Genomic DNA, 23511 nt, shown 5'->3' on the forward strand with positions numbered 1-23511 from the left:
GCTCTGTTTAGCAATCAGTGGCAAGCAGGAGACTACTAGGTGTGACACACTCGAGCACCAAACCCCTCTGTCTGCCGTGTGCCGTGCAGTAGCAACGCTGCTTAAAATCTGAATTGTATTGGCCAAACCAATACAGTGCAGGCAACCACAAGAGTTAGCTCCTATATTACCTTATGCTTTTTTTCCTATATAGTGCTACACAATTGCTTACAGGTGCTCTTTCCCTCTCCATTTAGAAATCAAGGAGATAGATTTAGAAATCCATATGAGAAAATAAACCACCACAACCAAAGTACTTTTCAGAACAGGAAATGCCGCTCTTAAAAGAGCTCTGAGCTGAATCACACAGGTTTGTTTCATTTGTAGTCAGAGGAAGGTATAGGTGAAGTGATAATCAAATTTGGAGTGCATGCATCCAGCAGCCAGTCACCAAGGAAAGAAGGGCACCTCATTCAAGAATTGAGTCATAAAGCAGCATCTGTACAAGTAAACAAGACGGTAACGGTACCTCGGCTCAAATACTGATGTGCGGCTACCTCTCTTGTTTAATTATCATCATGCTCCCTGCTATATTTTAACTCATGGCATCAGGCACTTTTCTAGATAAGACTCCTGAACATCTTGGGAGATATGGGATCACGGACTGTTTGAAAACCACACAAATTTTGGAGCACAGTTTTGTCATAGGTTTAGAATATCCTTTCTTCATATCCTCCTCCTTTATAATTTTTAAAGCATTTCAGTTTCCAGTAGTTTAAGGGATTACACAGCCTCTAGTAAGAGATGTTCTGGTAATTGTTTTAAACAATCTGATTTGCTGAATATAATTGCTTACTCCTGAACTTTTTCATTATTGGAGCAAGAAAAAGTTGTAAATCATAGTATGAATTTAGATGCACTGTAATTTAATTCATGGAGTGTTAATGGACTTGGGGTTATATCAATTAAAGATTAAGTTTCTTGAGCAAGAAAAGGCTAATTCATTTCCGTATTCACAAAAAAAAAAAAAATCCCTACATTGAATTGGTGAACAGGTGTCACCAAGCCAAAATTTACAGATGCCAAATTTTAAATCAAGGTTTATTCTTGTAAAGCATCAAGTAGATTAAGATAGGAAAACCAAAGAGCCATAACTCTGCTCTACAGTGATGTTATAGAATAGATACACCACTGTGACTAAACTGTAAGCAAATTTGTAATATCTAGTTATAGTTAGCTGATTTTGAGTCTAAACAACATCCTGGAATGAAACTTCTTTAGTCAGTAGCACCGACAAGGACTCACAACCCATGTGCACATTTCTCTGTTAGCATATGTGCCAGCCATTATCGTATACTGTTTCTTGTAAAGCATATGTCTTAGCTCAGTATGATTTTATCCCTTATCTTCCTTTCCTCTATCCTTTTAAGGCATTATTTCATTGTTCTTTTAAAGTGCTCATTCAACATGTAAGCAGGTGTGCTTGATTAATCATCTAGTATTTCATAAGGAAACACTACCTAATTGCAGAACAAAGCAGGCTATCAATGGGAATTAGATACTTTCACAGTGATTTTAGCATGTCTATGTTACATTTTTCATCTCTAGGCATTACAGCAGCCAGCTGTAGTATGTTCAGCCACCTGTATGAAATCTACCTACCTGAAATGTGGAGAGAGGGATGTGAATCCCTAGAAGTTGTAGTAATTGTTTAGCGTAAATCTCAATGTGGATTTCTGTTCAAACACATGCTGTCAATTTCTAAACATGATTTATAGCCTGGTTTACAGTTCAGGCAATAATTCCTGGTTTTCATTATGCATGAATCTGCTATGTCTGCAAAATACATATATCCTTCTTCGTGTATTCTGCGGGTCAGCTTGTGATTCACCTTTGCACAGACAGATTCAAAGTTGTAATTGCCTGAAAGAGAGCTTTGTGTTGAACATGAGTCACAGTGTTGGTTCCCCAACTGTATTTCACTGCCTTCAACGTTCAGGAATTCAAGCATTTGCTGTAAACTGGACACTGAAATGATTCACATTAAGTCTATCTATTTTTTAACTTATGTTGGTTTACTGAGTTGTCTTTCAGAAAGCTGTTCAAACAGTTGCCCCAATATCGGACACAGACAAAAAGGCTATGAAGAAAAAAGTATTTCCTGCAGCATCTTTCTGCTGCTAGTGTCGTAGGAAATAAATGCCTTAAAGAGGCTGCACTTGATGTAGACAAGCATAGAGAATTTGGCATAGCAAATGTCCTTTAATGCTAAGATGATGTAATTCTAACTGACCTAGAATTACGACTTGAAGGAGCCACATAGCCATTCAAAAGCTACTACAACAGTCTCTGATATTGAACAGCAACTATGGGCTCCCTTCAGAGATCTGAGACTGTTATAGGCTGTCCGTTTGCAGACTAAACATCCCCTACTTCTACCCTCAAACGCGTTTGCTGCGTTGGTGTAGTCATGAGGTACATATATGAGCTACATAGCCATACTAATCTGGACTCCTCTAGCACAAGACAGGTGACTTACCTGAGTTCTGCTGCCTGTCAGGACTCTCCCTCTTCTACAGTTCCCATTGCTTTAGTCCCCTAATCTGTTCCTGCTGGACTGAATTTTCTGTGGATCATTTAGCATTTCAAAAATTATGTCACCCATTCATAATGGAAGCCATGTCTTTACAGAGACTGTTGATTTATAACCATGGTCTAGTTTTCCTCTTCTTACTAAGGGCTACTGTTCCTAACAGAGATTCCCTCCATTAACATCTTTTATTTCCTTCTAGGAGTATAAAGACCATGTAATCTCTATGCAGAGAATACTCTGCTGGGAATTGTAAAATTACTGTGTGCTTACAGTAACACTAGAAACCATTTTAGAACAAGTTAGCATTTTTTGCCCAACATTAATCCAGCATGTTGCTTCTTGGACAAGGGGGAGCAGAATGGATCTAAGGTCAGCATGTGCTTGCTGCTAACGCAGTGGATTTTGGGAACATATGTAACTCCAGCTGCTCTCCTACATGCAATTCTGTGAGAGCAGCTTTTTTATTGAAATCCATGCAAAGTTCAGTTATTGGTTTCAAACTTCAGTGTCACACTTATCCAAAGTTTTTTGAGCTCCTTTTCTTGGTAGATGCTAGCAAGCAATCCAGGGGATTCCTGGAATGTGTTCATGATAAAACTTCCTTCTCCAAGTGATAGAAGAGCCAATGAGGAGAGGCTCAAGCCACACTGCCCAAGTCCCAAGTCACAGAGGGCAAAGGCAGGGACTGGGAGAGTGAAGAACTGCCAGCTGTAGCAGAGGATCAGGTATGAGACCATCTAAGGAACCTGAAGGTATGCAAGTCTCTGGGACCTGATGAGATGCATTCACGGGTGCTGAGGGAACTGGCAGATAAAGTCACTTTTCATCATATTTGAGAACTCATGGCAGTCCAGTGAAGTTCCCACTGACTGGAAAAGGGGAAACATAACTCTGATATTTAAAAATGGAAATAGGGAAGACCTAGGTAACTACAGATTGGTCAGTCTCACCTCCATGCCCAGCAAGACCATGGAGAACATCCTCCTGGAAACTCTAGAGAGGCACAGAAAATAAGGAGGTAATTGGTCACAGCCAACTTGGCTTCACTAAGGGCAAATAGTGCTTGAAGAATTCAGTGGCCTTCTACAATGGGGGTACAGCATTGGTGGATAAGGGAAGAGTAACCAACGTCATCTACCTGGATTTGTGCAAAGCATTTGACACTGTGCTGCTCAACATCCTTGTCTCTAAATAGAAGAGATACGGGTTTAATGGATGGACCACTCAACGGATAAGGAATTGTCTGGATGGTCACACTCAAAAAGTTGTGGTCAATGGCTCAATGTCCAAGTAGAGACCAGTGACAAATGGTGTTCCACAGTGGTCAGTATTGGGACCAGGGTTTTTTTAACATATTTGTCAGAGATGGACAATGGGATTGAGGGCATCCTCAGCAAGTTGGCCAATGACATCAAACTGTGTGTTGCAGTTTATGCACTGGAGGGAGGGGATGCCATCCAGAGGGACCATGACAGGCTGGAGAGTTTGACCAGTGTGAACCTCATGAAGATTCACAAGGCCAAATGCTAGGTGATGCACCTGGGTTGGGGCAATCCCAATTACAAACACAGGCTGGGCATTGATAGCGGCCATGAGGAGAAGGACTTGGGCATGCTGGTGGATGAGATGCTTATCATGAGTCAACAATGTGTGCTTGCAGCCCATAAAGCCAACTATATCCTGGGTTCCACCAGAAGTGTGACCAGCAAGCTGAGGGAAGTGATTCTCCTCCTCTACTCTGCTTGTAGGAGACACCACCTGGAGTCCTGCATCCAGCTCTGGAGTTCTCAGCACAAGAAGGACATAGATCTATTAAAGCAAGTCCAGAAGAGGCCACAAAGATGATCAGAGGGCTGGAGAACCTCCCATTTGAGGACAGGCTGAGAGAGTTGGAGCTTTTCAGCCTGAAGAAGAGAATATCCTCTTCTGAAGAGCTTCAATGTTTCTCTTTCATTTATTTTCTTATGCATAAAGTGTTAAAGAGCTTCACAGACATGAAAAAATTTCCTGGTTTTCCTTCAAATGTCAACTAAAAATACATTCATTCTGTAGTTGTGCCTTCCAAAATATGCCATTATGAGAAAAGAAGGCTGAGATGATTTAGCCCATGAAAACACATCCAATGGGTGTCTGCTGTTTCTTTTTCTTTCTTTGGCTTGCTATGTATTACAACCAATGATATCTGTGTTTAGCCTGTAAACACAGCGTATGCGAGCAGTAAGACTTAGTACAGCAGATCCCCTATCTAGCTGTGTCTGTTCTTTGTTCATATAACGACTGATGAGTAAGATTAGGTTCTTGGGAAGGACTGACATATAAGTATGTATATAGATGTACTTGTGTGAATGTTCTGCACTTTAAGTATTGTTTAAATTATGTGTGGGTTCATACATGAAACATTTAGGCCTTCAAATGTATTTTTCCTTAAATAACCTTCTCTGTTTTAATCCATGCTTTAGGCTGTATACTGGCTGTATTTTAGAGCAAATAAGGCAGATTGAGAGTGATGTATGCCCTTATAGGTGAATTAGTTTGCCAAAATTTTTACAGAGGAGGTCTGGATCCCTGGTCTTCATAAGGAATTCGTGGAATTCTCCCCATATATGGTACATAGAAAGAAAGGGAAATTACATCCTTATCTGTCAATATAAAATGGTCCATTGATGATGTTTGATTTAGCATCTTTCTTCTCCTGGTATGTTTATCATTTCATGGTCTTTAATTCCCATGTCTTGTGATATTCCATTTCTTTGTCCAGTTTAAGTTGAGAACTGAACTAAAGACTTCAGTGTTCATGACACAAGTTTGTAGAGATTCTGCTCTGGATCAAGCCTGGGAGAGATAAGCGGCTGTGATTTCAGCCACTGTTGCTCTGCAGATGTCATATCAGTCATACTAAAGAATAAACAGAACAAGGGCTGGCACAGCTCTTTTCTATCAATTCTCACTTCCTAGAGATCAGGGTACCATGAGGAAGCAGATGCTAAGTAGAAGTTGTGCAAGCATAAGAATTTGGTAAAGTTGATGAATTTGTGTAGAATAGATGTGAGGCCTACCCTTTTCCAGAAAATTTTACCATAGTGGTCTTTAGTATGGCAGAACCACTATGTTTCAGCCTTTTATTTATGAGGTCTCCAAGCTTCTGCCACTGTTCATCAGGCATAGCACCTAGTCCTGCCGAAATACCCTACATGCCAAGGGTGCCTTGAAGGCATTAATTTAAAAGGGAATTTTGAACATTTGTAAGAGATTTAGACTCATTCCTCCCACTGAATGTCAGTAATCAGAAAATTATCGATAAAAAGGTACTAGAAATGCAAACCTCGTAATTGGGTTTTCCAGAGTCGTACATTATTAATACAGTTTTTTTGAGTGTACCACTCTGGCCTGAGTTTGGGAAAGACAGTTTTTGATGAAGTAGCTTGATGGAGGCTCTTCCACCTCTCATTTCAGTGCTTTGGACGGACTGTGACAGTCGCAGGCATCTTGACATGAATTCTGATATCAGGTTAAGTATTCTATGATAGAAATATCCTAGATAAACTCTTAAGAAAACCTGCCTAGAAGAAAGACTTTCACAGCATGTAACCTCTCAGTAGAGATTTATTGAGTTTAGCATTCAGGATACTCACTAGTGTGCGTGTATATTTGACATTTCTTCCAAGCTCTCCCATTTGCCCTTCTCTGATATTCCCTTCACCTAGTCCTTTTCTAATGTATTTCTGCATGTGACACTGGACTGAAAGAAACACAGAATCCTATTGATAGCTTGTGTATCAGAAGGGCACCTTTCAGTTATAAGACTGAAGCCCTGAGGCGATGAATTTTATGTCTGAACAGCAGGTATTTATTCACAGAGAAGGGATAACAGGTTATCAAGGGGTTACAAAATGTTCTAAGCAAAGCAATCCTACTTTCAGCGTCCATCCTTTCTGGAGAAGGTATGAAATATGATACTGATACGTGCTTCCTCCAGAATTTTGATATATTAAATCTTGCTATTATAAATTTGATCTTGCTAACTTCTATCTTTAAATATATACTATGTTGAGGACTTGTACCATAGCTCATATACACATCCTTCTGTTTCACATTTACACTTTATTATTCTTGCTTGTGTACTCATTTTATCTTGCCCTCACAGAAGTCCCACAGGAAGAAGGAAAAATATGCTCAACCACAATACTCTCTTCAATGTCTGTGTTTTGAAATCTTGTACCACCTTAAACACTTCTACTCTTTTCTTGGTGTGCTCATGCTTTAAATACTTGTAGACTGTTATCATTACTCTCCCCTTGCATTATTAGCTGTCATTTGGCTAAGAAAAACATTTCTTAATCTTTCCTCCTAAATCAAACTGTCCAGCCCCTTAATCATTTATGTTGCTGTTATCTGAATTCCTTCAAAACTTGTTGACATCTTCATGGTACTGGAGAGGCTAAAACTGCATGCTGCATTCAAGAAGGGATTCATTTCTGCCAAATAGAGTATATCTGGTTGTTCTTTATGGAAATACGGAGAATGTAAATAATAGTTGGTTTTGTCTGTTATATAGGTGAGCAAAATACTTCGTATTATGATTAAAACATCAGGAGTAGTAAAGAAGAAGTGCAAGTGCCATATGTTTTCTTACCACAATTCTCTTCCTAGGCAAACATTTGAGATGTATAACTTTTCACTTTTTCTCACTGAAATACTTTATTTGTAATAAATATACCTTTAAAATATAACTTTAACCTATCAGTCTCAGATGTGAGCTTTGCCTTCTTGTTTGTTTGCTTCCTCAACTTCTTTTGGGAGTGTTTTATTCATTTCTTCCAATTACCATACTTTTAGGAGAACTTGCCAGCCAGTAGCTAGTCTCAGGACTGCAAAGTTAGGTTATGTACTGCTGAATCCTACCAGCCTCCCAAAACTGACTGTCTAAAGCTCCCAGTTCTTCCTTAATCAGCCCTCAATATGAGCCTAGTAACTTGAGCCTATGTGAAGATTTTCCACACACTGTAGTGATGCTCCAGAGGGCAGATATGCCATGTCTAAAATCAGATACTAATAGGAACATCAAAGTCCATGCAGAAGCAATTTTCGCTGATGAGCTGTGAATTAAATTAAGTGAAGGTGTGAAGAAATCCAGTTCCTAGAATAGCAACCAGAGTGTCTCATTAAAACCTCATTTAACAGTGTTGCTAAATTCATGGAGTAAATATGAAACATTAATATCTAATAATAACTTCAGCTGGAGATTTCCTTTGTAAATCTTGAAGTTATACTGTGTACATTCATTATTCACAATGGCTTTTTTATGGATAATAGAATGTATCTTTTGGTTGATAATGATGACTGCTTTAATCTTCAGGATAATTACCTTTGACACTCCTCATAAAGGTTTAACTTTCATCTATCATATGTGAATCTTACAAAGGGTGAAGTGAAACTCTAGATTTTCTGTCTCTGAAACATTAAGTATTAGAATTTGTAATCAGCACCTACTGCAAGACTTCAGTTGAAATAATGAACCCCTGAAGAAAGGCATCCTACAAAATATGATGCAACATGACATAGAGTAGCACAGGTTTTTCATTTTTATTAAAAAAAAGGTATTTTAATTGTAGCCAATATCATAAAAAAATCTGTTTGAGGCAAAGAAGACAATTGTTTAAAATTATATTTATTCCATTCCTGTATTTATTCTATTCTGTCAGAGCCTGACATAAGGAAAATTCTCACTATGTAATAACTGAATTTTAGTTGCTGAGGTATATAATTAAAACTACAGTATATTACAGATACACTTTCTCTCTCTTCCCCTTGTACCTCTCTTCCTGTTCCTACCTTTGCGTCACCAAGCTATGTATACAAAGCTCCCTCCTGGCACCAGCACACCTTTCTCATTACTTACTACATTTGGTGATGGACTGATCATTTTCCACCCTTTTGTGAGGTGAAGTACTGGGGTCAGTAAAAGCCCAGGTGAGATGGTTTCTCTTGTTCATGCAGCCTGCTGTACGACCAACAGCAGCTCAGAGCTGTGTTTGCAAAGACTTCTCAAGTTGCACATAACCCAGGTGATAAAATATCTTCTGGTCTGTTGGCCACTAACAGCCAATGCTGCTGAACTTCCACAAAATAGACACTTGTCAATGACTGCAATGAAGGGACTTTCAGAAAGATCAAAAAACAAATATGTCTACAAAAGAGAAAATTCCTATATGAAATCATAACCAAGTGTTTAAGGAAAACTTGTTAGAATTTTCCAACGTCAGGAAAACAACATATCTTTTCATTCATTTTCCTCAAAGAGCTGGATTTATAATAAACACAGAAATAAAGCACCTCAAAGAAGTTATGTCACAGACAACTCCAGGACAAACAGTTAAATCATGGCAGATACCAGAAACTGTAGGAATAAATCCCCAATCTAAATATGCAAATAAGCACTTGCACAAAAATGGAGCAAGGAGAAGTTACTATTCACAAACTGTCCAGCAGTGCCTTAATTAGTGAAATCTGCTGGGGGGCCTGTTCCAACTTATCCAGAAATTTAAATTCACTTTGGATCCTACTTCGTATGTCATTGCTTCCTATGAAAATTCCTTTTTTTTCTCCTGTTTTCTTTGCCACTGCAGCCACAAACCAGTAACGCAGGAGCAAGGGGTCCATCCTGCTTGTCTTTACCATGACAAACAAACCTCCTGTAGAGATTGTGTTTCACAGTGTTGTAATGGCAGCAGCAGTGATGAGAAGGGAGGAAGACAGCTCAGCTTCTTTACATCACTCTACAAAACATATATTACACAGGACAATACTAATGAAGGCAACTTACATGACCCCCTAAACCTCACTAAATCTTCTCTGGAATGAGCTTTTTCCATCTCAACCCACAAGCACTGAGATTTTTTTCTTTGGTGTAAAATTTCTTGCTGCTCTGATCTATCTGTTCAGAATAATCCCAGTCTGTATTCTGAATTATCTTCCTGATCAATCCCTGATTTAGATGAGTCCAGCTCACATAACACTCCCTGTGTCCCATATTCTGCTCATTGCACACAGACACCAGCCACTCACTGCTAGAAAATTTTAAACTCATGTTTTACAAGAAAATTAGTTTTATTCACAGTCAGTGTTCATGCTGGTTGTGGTAGACAAGCTCAAATACTGTTGCTTTAATGTGTTATTTATATTGTGCCATTTTATGTGAGAAATGTCTAAAGCAGAAGTCGTTTAACCCATCTTAATGTGACAGAGCAGCCAGAAACAGGAGAGAGGGAAAGAGAGAGAAGGAGAGGGAAAGAGAGAGAAGGAGGGGGGGGGAAAAATGAGAGAAGGAAAGGAATGAAAATTGCTACTTATGAAAGAAGATTTGCAGAGACAGAGTTTGAGTAGGGAGTAACAATAGGAGGTTGTTTGGGAAGTGTTTGGCTGTTTGGGGTTTTTTTAATGGGATCTGCAATTTTCCATTGTTGCAGTTTTGCTTAGAGGCACATTTGCATTTCCACTGGAAAAAAAGAAGTACCTTAGACCACATATCTTATTGTATGAAATTTTATTGGTCCTGCCCTAATCCCACTGACAGGACCACTCAAGTTGTGATGTATTACTCAGCTGACTAAAAGGTATCTCAATATGGGCCATTTTCATGTCAGGTCACTGTAAAGAGAAAAGAAACAACGCTGTTTAATTCTGTTGTGTTGATGTAGAGTATAACAGATTGCTAATGCTGAAAACTAATCCCAGTTCACAGACTATTGCCATCAACTATTCTATATGAAAGAGATATAACTGAGAGAGTTCTACAGCTCAATATAGGTATTTTGAAGTGTTTGGACACCCCTATAAATTAATACTTCTACAAACTTCTTTAAGCAGGTGCCTCACATATGGCTAAACAGAATGGAGGTTTAACACTTCCTTTCTCATTTGAATTTTAAATTATGGCACCAGTGTTCACTAAATGTCCCTTTTTTCCCTCATTAATATGCAGTATTTTGGAAAACAGTTGGCAAAACAGTAAGGCTAGATTTTCTGATAATGTAAGGATAGTTAATAACCAGTTACTTTAAAAAAAAAACAGATTAAAATGGAACAGTATATAACTGAAATTGGAAGTATATATTCTTTCGTGTAATTGAGTTGCTGCTTATTATTTTCTCTTTATGGCTGTGATTAGAAATGTTTTCTAGTTTCCTGTGTTGGATTATTTATTATTTTTGGAGCACAGAGTGATAGTGAGGCAACAGTTCAGAAACAGCCAGATGAGCTTATACTTTGAAGTGCACAGAACAACAATTAAGCTATGGAGCTATCTGCAAAGCATGGCCATAATCATACACCATGAAGTTTACTAAATATTGTTACTGTTTATTTGGCGTCATGTTTAATCTGAAACTCAAATATGTAATAGAAGACTACACTGTTTACATAAACTCGTAAGCATGTATTTATCACAAAACAAAATGCAATTAAGGTAGATATCTTGACAAGATCTTCTCAGCATTTCATCAAAAGAAGTCTTCAGTGTTTAGGCATAGAGAGCAATAACAGTCATCGTGGCCTGCCTGGACTGATGCTAGGGAAGGCGGATTTTGTGTATTTTCTTTCTGATTACTTAAACAGGCTTGTTCAAAAATACAGGTCAGGTCCATCACATAAAGGTATAAAGCCTGCACAGTTTACAAAAGCAGTGTGCACAGAAGCAATGACTTTCCCCTGGAGATTGTCCTTTGGGCTTCCCCATGCCTCTGCTAACACGAGGAAGCAGATAGTTCAGGGAAAGCAGGCAGTGACTCTTCCAGACCATGGGAGAACCTCAGGAAACTTTCTCCATCTGTCATGTGGTTTCCCATCTCTGCTCCATATTGCATCCATTTAGCTCCCAGGCTGTTCAAAAATTGACTACATAATGTTGACATGTGTCACAGGACAACTTTTTGAGAGCAAAATATGGTGAGACGCACAGTAACATAGGGTTGAGTTGTGCACTCCCGTCAGCAACACCTTTACAACAATGACCATCCAAACACCTGTTATTATCTTATGTGCAGCTGCTGCTGAGATCAGGATGCAGAGCAAATCCAGTCTGGTTTCTGGTGCAGCAATGCTCACTGGCACAAAATGCTTGCAGACCTCTGCCCATGTCAGCAGGGAGGAGTCAAGGGAGCAAAACAGAGAAGAGCAGCCAGCTGTAGGAACCAGAGGTCAGATGATGGAGAAGGATGTAGCTGTTAGGATAGGGATGGGGAAGGAACTGTACAAAGCATGATGGAGCAGTCTTTAAATGGTAGGGAGAAAAAAAAAAAAGCAGCAAATAATAACTTGTAAAGGACTTTGGAAAAGAGAAAAGGAAATGAATAGGTTGAAGAGGAGGGAATATCATGCACAAATCAACTGATAAATCCAGTCTTTGGGCTGGGAAGATTCCTAGCCTGTTCTACACTTTCATCATCCAATAACTAGTATTTATTTTTACTACCTTTTTTCTATACCTCATAGTGACACTGACACAAGAAAGAATTTTAATATTCTCTTTCAGTACCATGTAAGTAGGAGGATGAAAAAAGGTAAGAGAGTATAGCCTTCCTCACTACAGCCCCTACCCTGCTTGCCTTCTGAGTCTGGAGGTCTGGTCTTGCATAACACACTGATTTTGCTCCTAGTGCAAGAAATGAGAAAAATAATGTCCTACTGAGCATTTACTATCAATATGGAACAAAAAAACAAAACTTGTCATGGAAGGATTTTTTCATTAAAGTGTCTCTTTGGAAATAAACAGTGTTACATACCCAACCCCCTTCCTGCCTTGAAAGGAGGGAGGAAATGATGATGACAGAGAGTGACTGCCACTGCAAGGTCAAGTCCTTCCACCTGCAGTCTGCTCCAAGGTCTGCCTCCTGCAGAGGCAAGGGGAAAGCTTAGCACTGGAAAGTAGTGCATGAGATAGATAAATTGCTAGACACATATGTGCTAAATGAAACTTCTGAATATTGTTGCCTTATCTTATTGACAAATAGAGATTTTTAAAAAATGAAATTAAATAAAGATTTGCTTTGTCATATCAATAATTTTGGTGAAATTTGTCAACATTCTATTGAAACTTTTCTGTTTCAAAAAAGTATATTTTATTTGTCTGCCTTTCTGTAGGGATTTCTCTAAATCTTTACAGTCTGCTCTGAAGGATGACTGCTTCTTGTCTAAGGACTGATATGTATCGGATTTCTCAGATACTGCAGATGTTGCAATACTAGATTTCTTTTGGAAAGGAACACATGTCAAAGTCAAAATTCAAAGGGCTCCTTTCCCAGTCTGGTCTCCTAGACAGCACTTGGAGATATCTGTTGAGAGATGAAACAATGACAAAACTCTGTGACATCAAGGATTTTTTATTAGACCTAAAATTTTTATTCCAAGTCACTCTTATGATTTGTGATGCTTTTGGAGAGTTACGGCATTACTTTCTGTTTTTATAACAAGGGGAAAGATGATTACATGTATCAGATCAGGCAGGCTGCAAAGATGGTCTGAATTTCTTATACCATTTCTCACAGCCTGTGTAGAAATTACAGCAATGCTCAAACTGGCAGAACTTTTAAAAAATTATGTGTGTCTATCTGGCTATGCATATTTTGGATGTATACATTCTTCAAGGCTCAAGGGGCCGGAATCACATAGATGAGCTGGAGATAAACATGATAATTTGCACGTTTGTAAACACTTGGAAGGGAAGTTGACACATTTTCAGCAAGCCTGAAGAGAATGAGATTTGCATAGCTGTTTTCCTCCTAGGAGCTGGATGTTGCCAGAACTAAAAATGGGATCACGATTCTCTTCCATTCTAGAGTACTTGATGCATTCTGTCTGCTCTTTGCCTTAAAGAGGAAAAAGGATCTTTAAAGTTATCTTTGCAGACCGAAGTATGGGCAGAACCACTAAGGGACAGAAAACATATATCTGGCAAGCTTAGAACCTCTAGCTTGAACTGCTGTAGAGTGGTAAGTTTATAAAAAATTAGCCTCTGCTTTCTGCTCTTGGCTGGTTTAATTACAATGTGTTTAAGAATGATGAGCGGCACTTTACAAGTAAGTAGATCCAGCCTCAAGAAGAAGATTGGAGAGGCACAGCTTTGCTTATATTAACAAGACCTTTATGAAAATATTTCTGAAAAGAGAAGTGGGAGAAATCAGTGGCTGCAGTGTAGAGGCGGGCTAGGCCTGACTAAAAGGAAGGACCATCCTGGGAGCAGCAGTGGCGGGGCCGATCCTGGCTGGTGGGAGCACTGAGAGGGCAGGGTGCAACCCGGCTCCAAGCTGGCTGGGCAGGCAGGTAGGGATAAGACCCCAGTAAATATTTGCCTCTGGGATTCCACAAAGACTCTTCCCTGGTCATGCATGCTGCTCTGCACGTGTGCACTGCAGCCTCTTTCCTGAGGGTGTACTCTCACCTTTCTCCTGGAACACTGGCTACTGCATTCCTCTCTTGTCAGCAACAGACCCCTCTCCTTCAGATTCCCGTCATATTATTTTTAGTTGAATACAGTCCTTGTTCACCCCTTGAGTTTAACTTTTGAACATATGAATTTATTTGGCAGCGTTTGGGTTTTGTTTGTTTTTTTTTTCATTTCAGTCATTGAACAGCGAATACTGACTGAAATAAAATAATTTTGGAAGATAACTGAAATATTGACTGTACTATGGCTGTGATCATGATGAGTATTATCACGATATAAAACCTGTGCCTGCTGGTGGTCTTCCTTCAAGTTCCCAGATACAGGGAAGCCAAGAGATAGAGCTGCGTCATAAATTTTACCTAGCTGCTGCTTGGGCATTAGGACTTTGCTTATTTTTGCATACATTTTGTTACAGTACATGTATGCAGCTAATTGAATTGTAGGTGTAATAAATGGAAGCCTGCATCGGCCATTTCCCAGCTAAAATCATAGAATCATAGAATCACCACACTGGAAAAGACCCATCGGATCATCGAGTCCAACCATTCCTATCAAACACTAAACCATGACCCTCAGCACCTCGTCCACCCGTCCCTTAAACACCTCCAGGGAAGGTGACTCAACCACCTCCCTGGGCAGCCTGTTCCAGTGCCCAATGACCCTTTCCGTGAAAATTTTTTTCCTAATGTCCAGCCTGAACCTCCCCTGGTGGATCTTGAGGCCATTCCCTCTCATCCTGTCCCCTGTCACTTGGGAACATACTTGTTTTCAGGAGATTTTCTGGTATGTTTTCAAACAGAGCAGCAAAACATTTTGCCATTTTCTTCGCAAATATTTTCTTTGCTGGTCTATATATCTCATCATTAAAACCTTTTTTCCTTTACTGTCATTCCCAGTGCTCCTGTTTATCTCTTTTGTTTAACACCTTTCCTTATAAATTAATCTAATAAATTCATGTTGACTGCTATCAGAGATTCACCAGCTGAGGACTGTACACATGTGCTTTGCACTAGTATCATCCTCTCCCAGTCCAGACTGTATGAGTTTACCAGAGAAACAGAGAAATCCTTTCCATGCAAACAATTTGGAGGTGACTGCAGATGTGTGACTCAGGCAGATGTCTCCCTGCAAACAGCTACAACTCCAAGGGAAGGAGGAATACATCTGAGCTACATGGGCAGGTATCATTTGGACAGTAACATTTCGGCAAGCAGAACTGCATCTGGGAACGTGGGAGGAGCTTTCCTGAGTTGCAGTGTAGGGTTCTCAATGGGAGCATCAGATAATGACACAGCAGACATGGCAACTCAGCAGCTTTCCTCTGAATGCAAGGGTCTTACCCAATAGAGAACTAAGATCAGCTGCTTGTATCACAGCAAATTAGGATTTGCAATAGTCTTTTAAGCGTCTTTTAGGTAAAGTGAGCTACAGACCAAAACTGAGTGCATTGTTCCACAAGGAATGTTATTTAAATAACACAAAAACAGAGACTGAAATACATCTCTTCTCTGATGACTTCTTTAAATGTGATTTTAAAATCATGTTATAATTTCATATTCCATGGCAAATTCATTTTATGACCATAGTGAATGTCACACATTTCGAATTTCTTTCATTGATTGTATATATTTGCTTTTAAATGTTTTCCTCAACAGATGTCTCAGGCTGCATTTTATAAAATTAATGCCCTTTTATTTCCTATCTATATTTCCAGCCTATCTACACCTAATTTTTTTTTCTGTCCCTAGTCCAGCAAGAATTTTCTGACCTTTAATTAAATTCTTTACACAATCTTGCTTAGATTATCCATCAGACAAGCAGACTCCCTTAGCTCTCTTCCTCTGATTTGTTGCAGTTTATCTTAACTTCTCCTTTGCCCTTTGTTGGGTTATTCTGACATTTTCCAGCCCATTTCATTGGACTGGTCTCACTGACTGTTTTAAATATTTTGAGCTGTGTACGTTTGTAACAGAACCCACAATATCTCTTAAAGAACTTGTTTACTGCATCCATTTAAAAATGGACTAGTGTTCTGAGCTGGTCACTAAATGTAACAATGGCAAGTGCCACCTGAACAGGGTGTAGGTGTTTCAAAGTAGATAAATTACCCTCTGGTCATCATGTCAGCATTTGCATGTGCAAGCATTGTCACTTGCTCTAAAATGAAGCTTTGCCAGAATAATTAGAAAAAAAAAACCCTGCATATTTCTGAGTGTGCAATCATATTGAATTTCTCCAGAGAGTTGGCTGCTGCTTCTCCATCCAGCCTCAAAAAGTAGGAGGGGTATAATGAGGAAAGCAATTGCTATACATCCCTCGCTGCTGTTGGTTTTGTTCAAAGGACATTAGTGTTTGCAGATGATCTGTAAAGATGAAAGGCAAAGGCTTAGGTGGAAAATGGGAAGAAATTGTGATCTACATTAAGTAAATGGTTAGCCAGCTCTTCCCTCAGTTAAACTATTGCAAAATCTGTAAATTTATTTTCTTTGTCAGAATGAGATCAACCTATCAAAGAGGAAATGAGGACTAGTGAAAAAGAAGGGAACTGAGAAGGCACTGGGAAAAAGTTAAAATAAATTAAAGAAGTGAGAAGTAAATTATCTACTATAGAACAAAAAGAAAAACTGCTTTGTTCTTAGGAAGGAATTCTAAGTGAGTGAATATCCACAGGCAGAAACTTGCAGTTCTGTAGGTTGATCTGTGTGCGCCAACCTTGTGAGAAGTTAATGGATCAATTCAAATGATAACATAATACTTCTCAAGAAAATAATGGTATCTGATTTTAATGGCTTTAGTTGCTGTAAAAATTAAGGAGTCCACCTTGAATTAACATTAAGACAACTTTATTCAACCGTTGTTGCTTTCCCTGATAGCAAAGGGGATTGAATTTTTAAGCTACAGTCTCCTATCACTTCACACATTCCCATACATAATACTAGCAAGGAAAAAGAGAGTTTCAGCTACCCCTTTATTCCTTCCACAGTCCCTCAGGGAAGCCACAGGACACAATAATCAATTAAAAAGGTCAAAATGAGCAAGGTCAAATGGCTTCATTTACCATGACTATTAATCTTAGTTACATGCATAAACCTTTTACATACGAGACCTTATCTTTCGATTTAGCAAAGATGTGGAGGCCTTGCTCCCTCTCCTTTTTTCTCCTCTCCCCTTTTCCCCTTATTTTTGTTTTTACATCACTTAATTACTTCGTTGGCATAAAGTAATACATACAGAGAATTCAGAATCAGGCCCTATGGCGTGCCACAGATCGAGTGATATGGAAGAAAAATATTGTAATGGAATATAATACCAGAACTGCAGATACTTAAAATTACTTTATCTCTTTTCTATTTCTTACCTTTTTCATGTCAAAATATTAAGGATTACCTGAAATATCAGTCAAGCAGGGAAATATTATCCTAATAAATGAGCATGCAAGCATGTGCTCAGTAAGTTATTTGATTAAACAGGAAGCTAGAATCCTATAGATATCCACAAATAAAGCCCCAAATCTAAATGACTGTATCGTTAGCTCATTTGTAAACTGTTCCAGATGTAAGATTTTGGCAGCTTTCCAGTAGGCTGGCTGCAGTCTGAGCTTCCCTGCATCCGCAGTGAGATCTGCAATGCCTGACTCTTCAAGGAAAAGCTCCACAAAGCTGACGACAAATTATATAAAGTAACAACCTGCCTGCCTGAAGAGAAATTCAGTCATATCCCCAGGCAAAGAATGCTCTTTCTCCTGAGGCCAAGCTACAGCTGTTTGACTCTAGATGTGTGATCGATCTGCATTATGCATCATCCAGTGAAAGCCCCTCTGAGGAGATCATTTAGTGATCATATCAGGGACTCCACTGCTAGAGCCTTGGACGTTATCTGGAAAAACACAAGAGACAGACGACTGGCAGGTGAGAAGGACATTACTTCCCATATTTTAAGCATATTTTAAGGTTCATAGGGACCATAATCAATAATGGTAATTTGTGGTATTATTTGCATAATGTTAATGATGTCACCTCTAAGTATTTCTCCAGCCTTTTGTTTCTGTGTCCTGTTTCTTCGGTGTTATGTCTGAAGTGGGATTGTATGTGCTCCTCTAACTAGATGAAATAAACATCAGTTAAAAGAAAAGGAGCAATGAATTTCGGTCAGCTATTACACTGCAAACTCCTCAGACTGAAGTGTGCTGAACCACTTCATTTTGCTGTTAGGTCAGATCTTGTGCTTTGCTGCTGTGATGTGCTTCAGTGACTTGCGTTATGGGGTGTTTTGCAGCCAAGGAGTGTGTCAGTTGGAATATTTGGGCTGTGCGCTGAGCAATTACTGGTATTTCCTCTGGCAAGGATTCCAGCGCTGTGAGCTCCAAGTGAGTGTCAGGTATGCCAGAGCTAGGCTTCTAAGATGTAAATTACCAACCAAGTATATGGTTACAGTTCACATTTTTATTTTGACTTGCAAAGACTCAAAAATTCAAGGCAAACCTTAATAGAGGGCTGGAGAAAAAGACAATTTAACTCACTTTATTTTCCTCTTCTGTTATTTTCTGTCAGTTAGATTGAGTGCTTCTTATTCACCATGCTTGGGTTGTTTCATTTATTATTGCGGCATTTAGAGGTTCCAGGAAAGGCAGCAGAAATGCACAATGGTTGTGACATGCCAGAGGGATCATTTTGGTTTGTTTGTATACTTACAGTGGGGGTGGTTTATCCTGGTGGGGGGAGGGGAGGAGGGAGAAAAAACGTGAATAAAGATAAAATCAAGGATGAGCTGACTATATTGCTCACTAATGTAAACTGAACTTTTACATCATTTTCATGCACTTATGTTTTGGGGAAATAAGAGCAGCTAAGTGCATAACAGATATTTGTGATGTCACACTGATTCCAAAACTGATTACATTAGATAATCAGGCAGTGAGTGACCACAGCCTATAAAGAAACGTGCTTTGAATTACAGCAACTCATAAAAAAACTTGTTCTGTCCAGTGTGTTAGCAGCTAGATAAATTCTGTGCCTGTTCCCAGAGATGGCAAAGAACAGTGAGGTTCCTGGGCAGAGGACCTTAGCTTTACAACTTTTACAGTAAAGCCTCACGGTCACAGGAGATGGGGACATTACATTTACTTCAGTGCTCAGCAGTTAGTGATAAACATGATAGTGTTGTGAAAGCGCTGGACATGAACCTCTTTTCCATTGCAAACTGAACTGGGAATATAATCCATTTCATTTCTCAAAGATGTATGAGAACACTGGATTCTTCAGTAGCTTTAAGACTTCAGGGAATGGAGCAGCAGTCACAACACAGGTCCTGATGTCTGGGGCATTGCTGAAACTCCACTGGAAGGAACAGCAAGAAGAAAGAAATTCTGAGTAAAAAGGCATAGACATTACACAAATCTATAAAAGGGAAGCCAAGGCAGCTTTTATTTAATCTGTGTGTTGCGTGGTCAGCTGGACACTTGTTTACCCTGGCATTCATTTCCATTCCACCTGCTAGAGTTGTTTATGTGAATGCTTTAAAGTAAGCTTTTTAATTTATAGTTAAATTCAGATGCATCAACAGACTCCAAGTAACTCTGGCCTGTGTCCACATAAGACAGCTACAACCACCTTCTACAAAATTGTTTTCGTCTCATCGGTTCACATAGAAAACCATATAATGAATGTAATATGTACCTTCTGTATGTGACCTACATATGAAAATATGCAGGTTTTATCAGGATATGAAAAGACCTTGATAAATGTGTATATTTAACCTTGTATATGACTGTCAAATATTTAGGGGCATAGACAACTGCTAATTATATTTCTTGAGACTGTCACATTCCTAGAAACGAGGAGTGAACGTGAACCCTTTAGCCTCTTTAGCTGTGCTGATAAGGGTCGGCATGTTTTTATTCTACTTGGCAGATGGTTTGAGCTGTCAGAGTTTCTATCAATACAATGCTTAGATGATAGAGGACCCTTAAAAAAACAGTGACAGTTCCTTTTTCCAGGCTGTGCTGGTAATGTAGACTTCTCAACCTATTAGTATATTTACTACATTAGTATATTTACTATATTAGTATATTGTCAGCCAGAAAGTCAGAAAATCATTAGTCTAAACTCCCAATAAGAAATGCAATACGTAATTAGAGTAAATAACAGGGTGTATTCCTGAAAATACTTCATTAATAATAGAGATTCAGGAAGAGAAGCAGAACAGCAACAAGTTGTGTTGCTGTTCTGTTTGTTCTTCAGGATATCAGCAGTTTAAACTGCTGACTACATAAAAATGGTATACCAGGGTCATGACTCTGAACGAAGAAATCCACTTAGATCAGCAGTTTGTCTTATCAGGGCACACCTTTAAAAAAGTGAATGATATTTGCAAAAGAAAGAAGAAAATGTGAAATATGCATTCTTCATAGCATTAAATACGTAATCAAAAATTTTTTGCCTTTCAAACAACCTGCTAACCAGCAAAGAGAAATAGCAAATCATGCAATATAATCTATATAGTCATTAAGCAGGCAGTACTATCTACGTCCCGTATACATTCTGGGAAAATATTGTGGAAAATGTTTTTTCCACTAGATATGTGGTTTTAATGACACAAAAGAAAGGTTGCATTAGTCTTGGACAAAAAGTATCAAGAGCATTTAAAACACTATTAAAATTGCAGGGAACTGTAGCTAAAGATGCTTTAATTTTGATGGGGGCATAGTAAAGGGATGTAAATTAATACTGACTGCCCTCTCATATCACCTCTGCATGCCATCCTACCCCAGGCACGATGAGTAACATAGAGCAGCATCCTCACATTGCTTTTGGACCCTAACACCATAGCTGAGTTACTACCTGTGCTGTCTTGTCACGTGGCTGAATGGCCTGTGGTTCAGCCAGCTGGGGCCAAGACACTTGTATTACAGTATAGTATTACTATTGTATAAATATGGTATATATTTATAAAATACCTGTGCTGAAGATCAGTGAGTTGTAGCTCAGCAATGTCTTTTCTCCTCTGTTTTAGTAGATGTTTATCGTCATGTCTGGTGATCTTAAAATGTAGAAAATAAATCACTACACACAACAGAAGCATTTTCAAATGCTGAAACATCAAAACTGCCTGGTGGAGATGAGATACAATTTGGGGCAATGGAATGAACAGCAAAGAATGAGAGGACAGAATGAGACTCAAGCTGCCAGGTCCTCTAAATGGGCAATACGAAAGTTTTCCTATTACAGAATTCACAAGAAATAGAAACATTTCCTTGGGATTTCCCAGTTTATTCCCCTTACTGATGTCAGGCCACATCCTCAGCTGGGAATGGAAGAATGTTCTGGCTTCTTCAGCAGGCAGACCTCCTGATAGAGATGAGGATTTTACGCACAAGAGGCACAGCAGCACACACTGAGCTTCACCAGAGCATGCAAGGATCATTCTCAGCTCTGACATGTAAATATCCTCTGAACACTGTAGACAGGTATTTCCTTGCATTTCTACAGTTGTCTATATTGTCTGCAGGATAGACTGTAGATGACCCAATGTAGCATTTATCAGCAATGCATTAAGACCCATTATGTCAACCTTACAGTACTACTAAAAGACCCTGAATTTTTTAGTTTTGCCAGCATTATTTAGAAAAAATGGTGAGACACTGAGTACAACTCAGTACAATTCATGTGTTCCTCTTTTAATTTTTTTTACTTACGAAAAATCTAAATTATCTTCTGAAATACATGGTATTATAGATAAAAAAATAAACCTTCAATGTTATATTGGAGATTACATTATTATTTACCTACTTATCACTGATAATTTTTAATTATGTCATTTTTTTAATTAAAATTCACTAAAACTCCACAATACTTCATTTACCCAAGAATTAAATTATTTTTTTACCTTTTGGCCCTCTAAAAATGAAGAGTGCCTTTGAGGCCTTCATTTTTCTTGGTTTTGTTTTCTGTTAATTGCCAAAGAAATGAAAATTACATCTGTTACAAGCTACTTCTCATTCTGCCTACTTTGCTAGTGTTTGAATCATCTAGAAAGATTATATATGTCCTTGTGAGTTATTGCTAAAGATGTAGCAACAGAGAGAACAGAATACCTTATTTGCCTCAGTCTTTAATAGCAAGGAAAGTTGTTCCCTGTGGGTACATACTGAGGACCTAGAGGAGCAGAACAAAACTCCCATGATCCAAGAGGAGGTGGTTAGAGACTTGCTTGGCCAATGAGACACTCGCAAGTCTATGGGCCTGGACGGGATGCACCCAAGAATACTGAGGGAGCTGGCGGATGTGCTTGCCAGACCCCTTTCCATCGTCTTCCAGCAGTCCTGGATGACTGGGGAAGTTCCACTGGACTGGAAGCTGGCTGATGTTATACTCATCTATAAGAAGGGTCGGAGGGAGGATCCAGGAAACTACAAGTCTGTCAGTCTGACCTCAGTGCCAGGGAAAGGCATGGAGCAGGTGATCTTGAGTGCTATCATAAAGAGTTAACTCCAGCTGGAGGCCAGCTACAAGTGGGGTTCCCCAGGGCTCAGTGCTGGGTCCAGCCCTGTTCAATGTCTTTATCAATGACCTGGATGAAGGCATTAAGAGCACCCTTAGCAAGTTTGCAGATGACACTAAGCTGGGTGGAAGTGTCGATCTACTGGAGGGTAGAGAAGCTCTGCAAAGGGATCTGAACAGGCTGGACCGCTGGGCAGAGTCCAATGGCATGAGGTTTAACAAGGCCAAATGCTGGGTCCTGCACTTGGGGCACAACAACCCTGTGCAGTGCTACAGACTAGGAGAAGTCTGTCTAGAAAGCTGCCTGGAGGAGAGGGACCTGGGGGTGTTGGTTGACAGCCGACTGAACATGAGCCAGCAGTGTGCCCAGGTGGCCAAGAAGGCCAATGACATCTTGGCTTGTATCAGAAATGGCGTGACCAGCAGGTCCAGGGAGGTTATTCTCCCTCTGTACTCGGCACTGGTGAGACCGCTCCTCGAATCCTGTGTTCAGTTCTGGGCCCCTCACCACAAGAAGGATGTTGAGGCTCTGGAGAGAGTCCAGAGAAGAGCAACAAAGCTGGTGAAGGGGCTGGAGAACAAGTCTTATGAGGAGCAGCTGAGGGAACTGGGGTTGTTTAGCCTGGAGAAGAGGAGGCTGAGGGGAGACCTTATTGCTCTCTACAACTACCTGAAAGGAGGTTGTAGAGAAGAGGGAGCTGGCTTCTTCTCCCAAGTGACAGGGGACAGGACAAGAGGGAATGGCCTCAAGCTCCACCAGGAAAGGTTCAGGCTGGACATCAGAAAAAAAATTTTCATGGAAAGGGTCACTGGGCACTGGAACAGGCTGCCCAGGGAGGCGATTGAGTCACCATCCCTGGGTGTATTTAAAAGACGGGTGGATAAGGTGTTCAGTGGCATGGCTTAGTGGTTGGACTCAATGATCTTGGAGGTCTTTTTCAACCTAGTGTTTCTGTGATTCTGTGATTTTGTAACTATGGGACCGCAGAAAAAGTAATACC

General features: G+C 39.6%; 1 protein-coding gene across 3 annotated transcripts in view; it reads left to right on the forward strand.

Moving 5' to 3' along the window:
• Positions 1 to 23511, forward strand: part of DLC1 (DLC1 Rho GTPase activating protein) — a 219971-nt gene that overhangs the window by 105264 nt on the left and 91196 nt on the right. The window contains exon 1 of one of the 3 annotated variants that reach the window (XM_069856005.1): positions 17630 to 17920. The exons of the other annotated variants lie outside the window; for them this stretch is intronic. Coding sequence (XP_069712106.1) covers positions 17806 to 17920 — 115 coding nt within the window. The 5' untranslated portion in view covers positions 17630 to 17805. Of the gene's footprint in view, positions 1 to 17629; positions 17921 to 23511 lie in introns of those variants that run through there. 3 annotated transcript variants of the gene reach the window in all.

The sequence above is a fragment of the Phaenicophaeus curvirostris genome, chromosome 4 (genome assembly GCF_032191515.1).
Source record: "Phaenicophaeus curvirostris isolate KB17595 chromosome 4, BPBGC_Pcur_1.0, whole genome shotgun sequence".
NCBI classification, from domain to species: domain Eukaryota; kingdom Metazoa; phylum Chordata; class Aves; order Cuculiformes; family Cuculidae; genus Phaenicophaeus; species Phaenicophaeus curvirostris.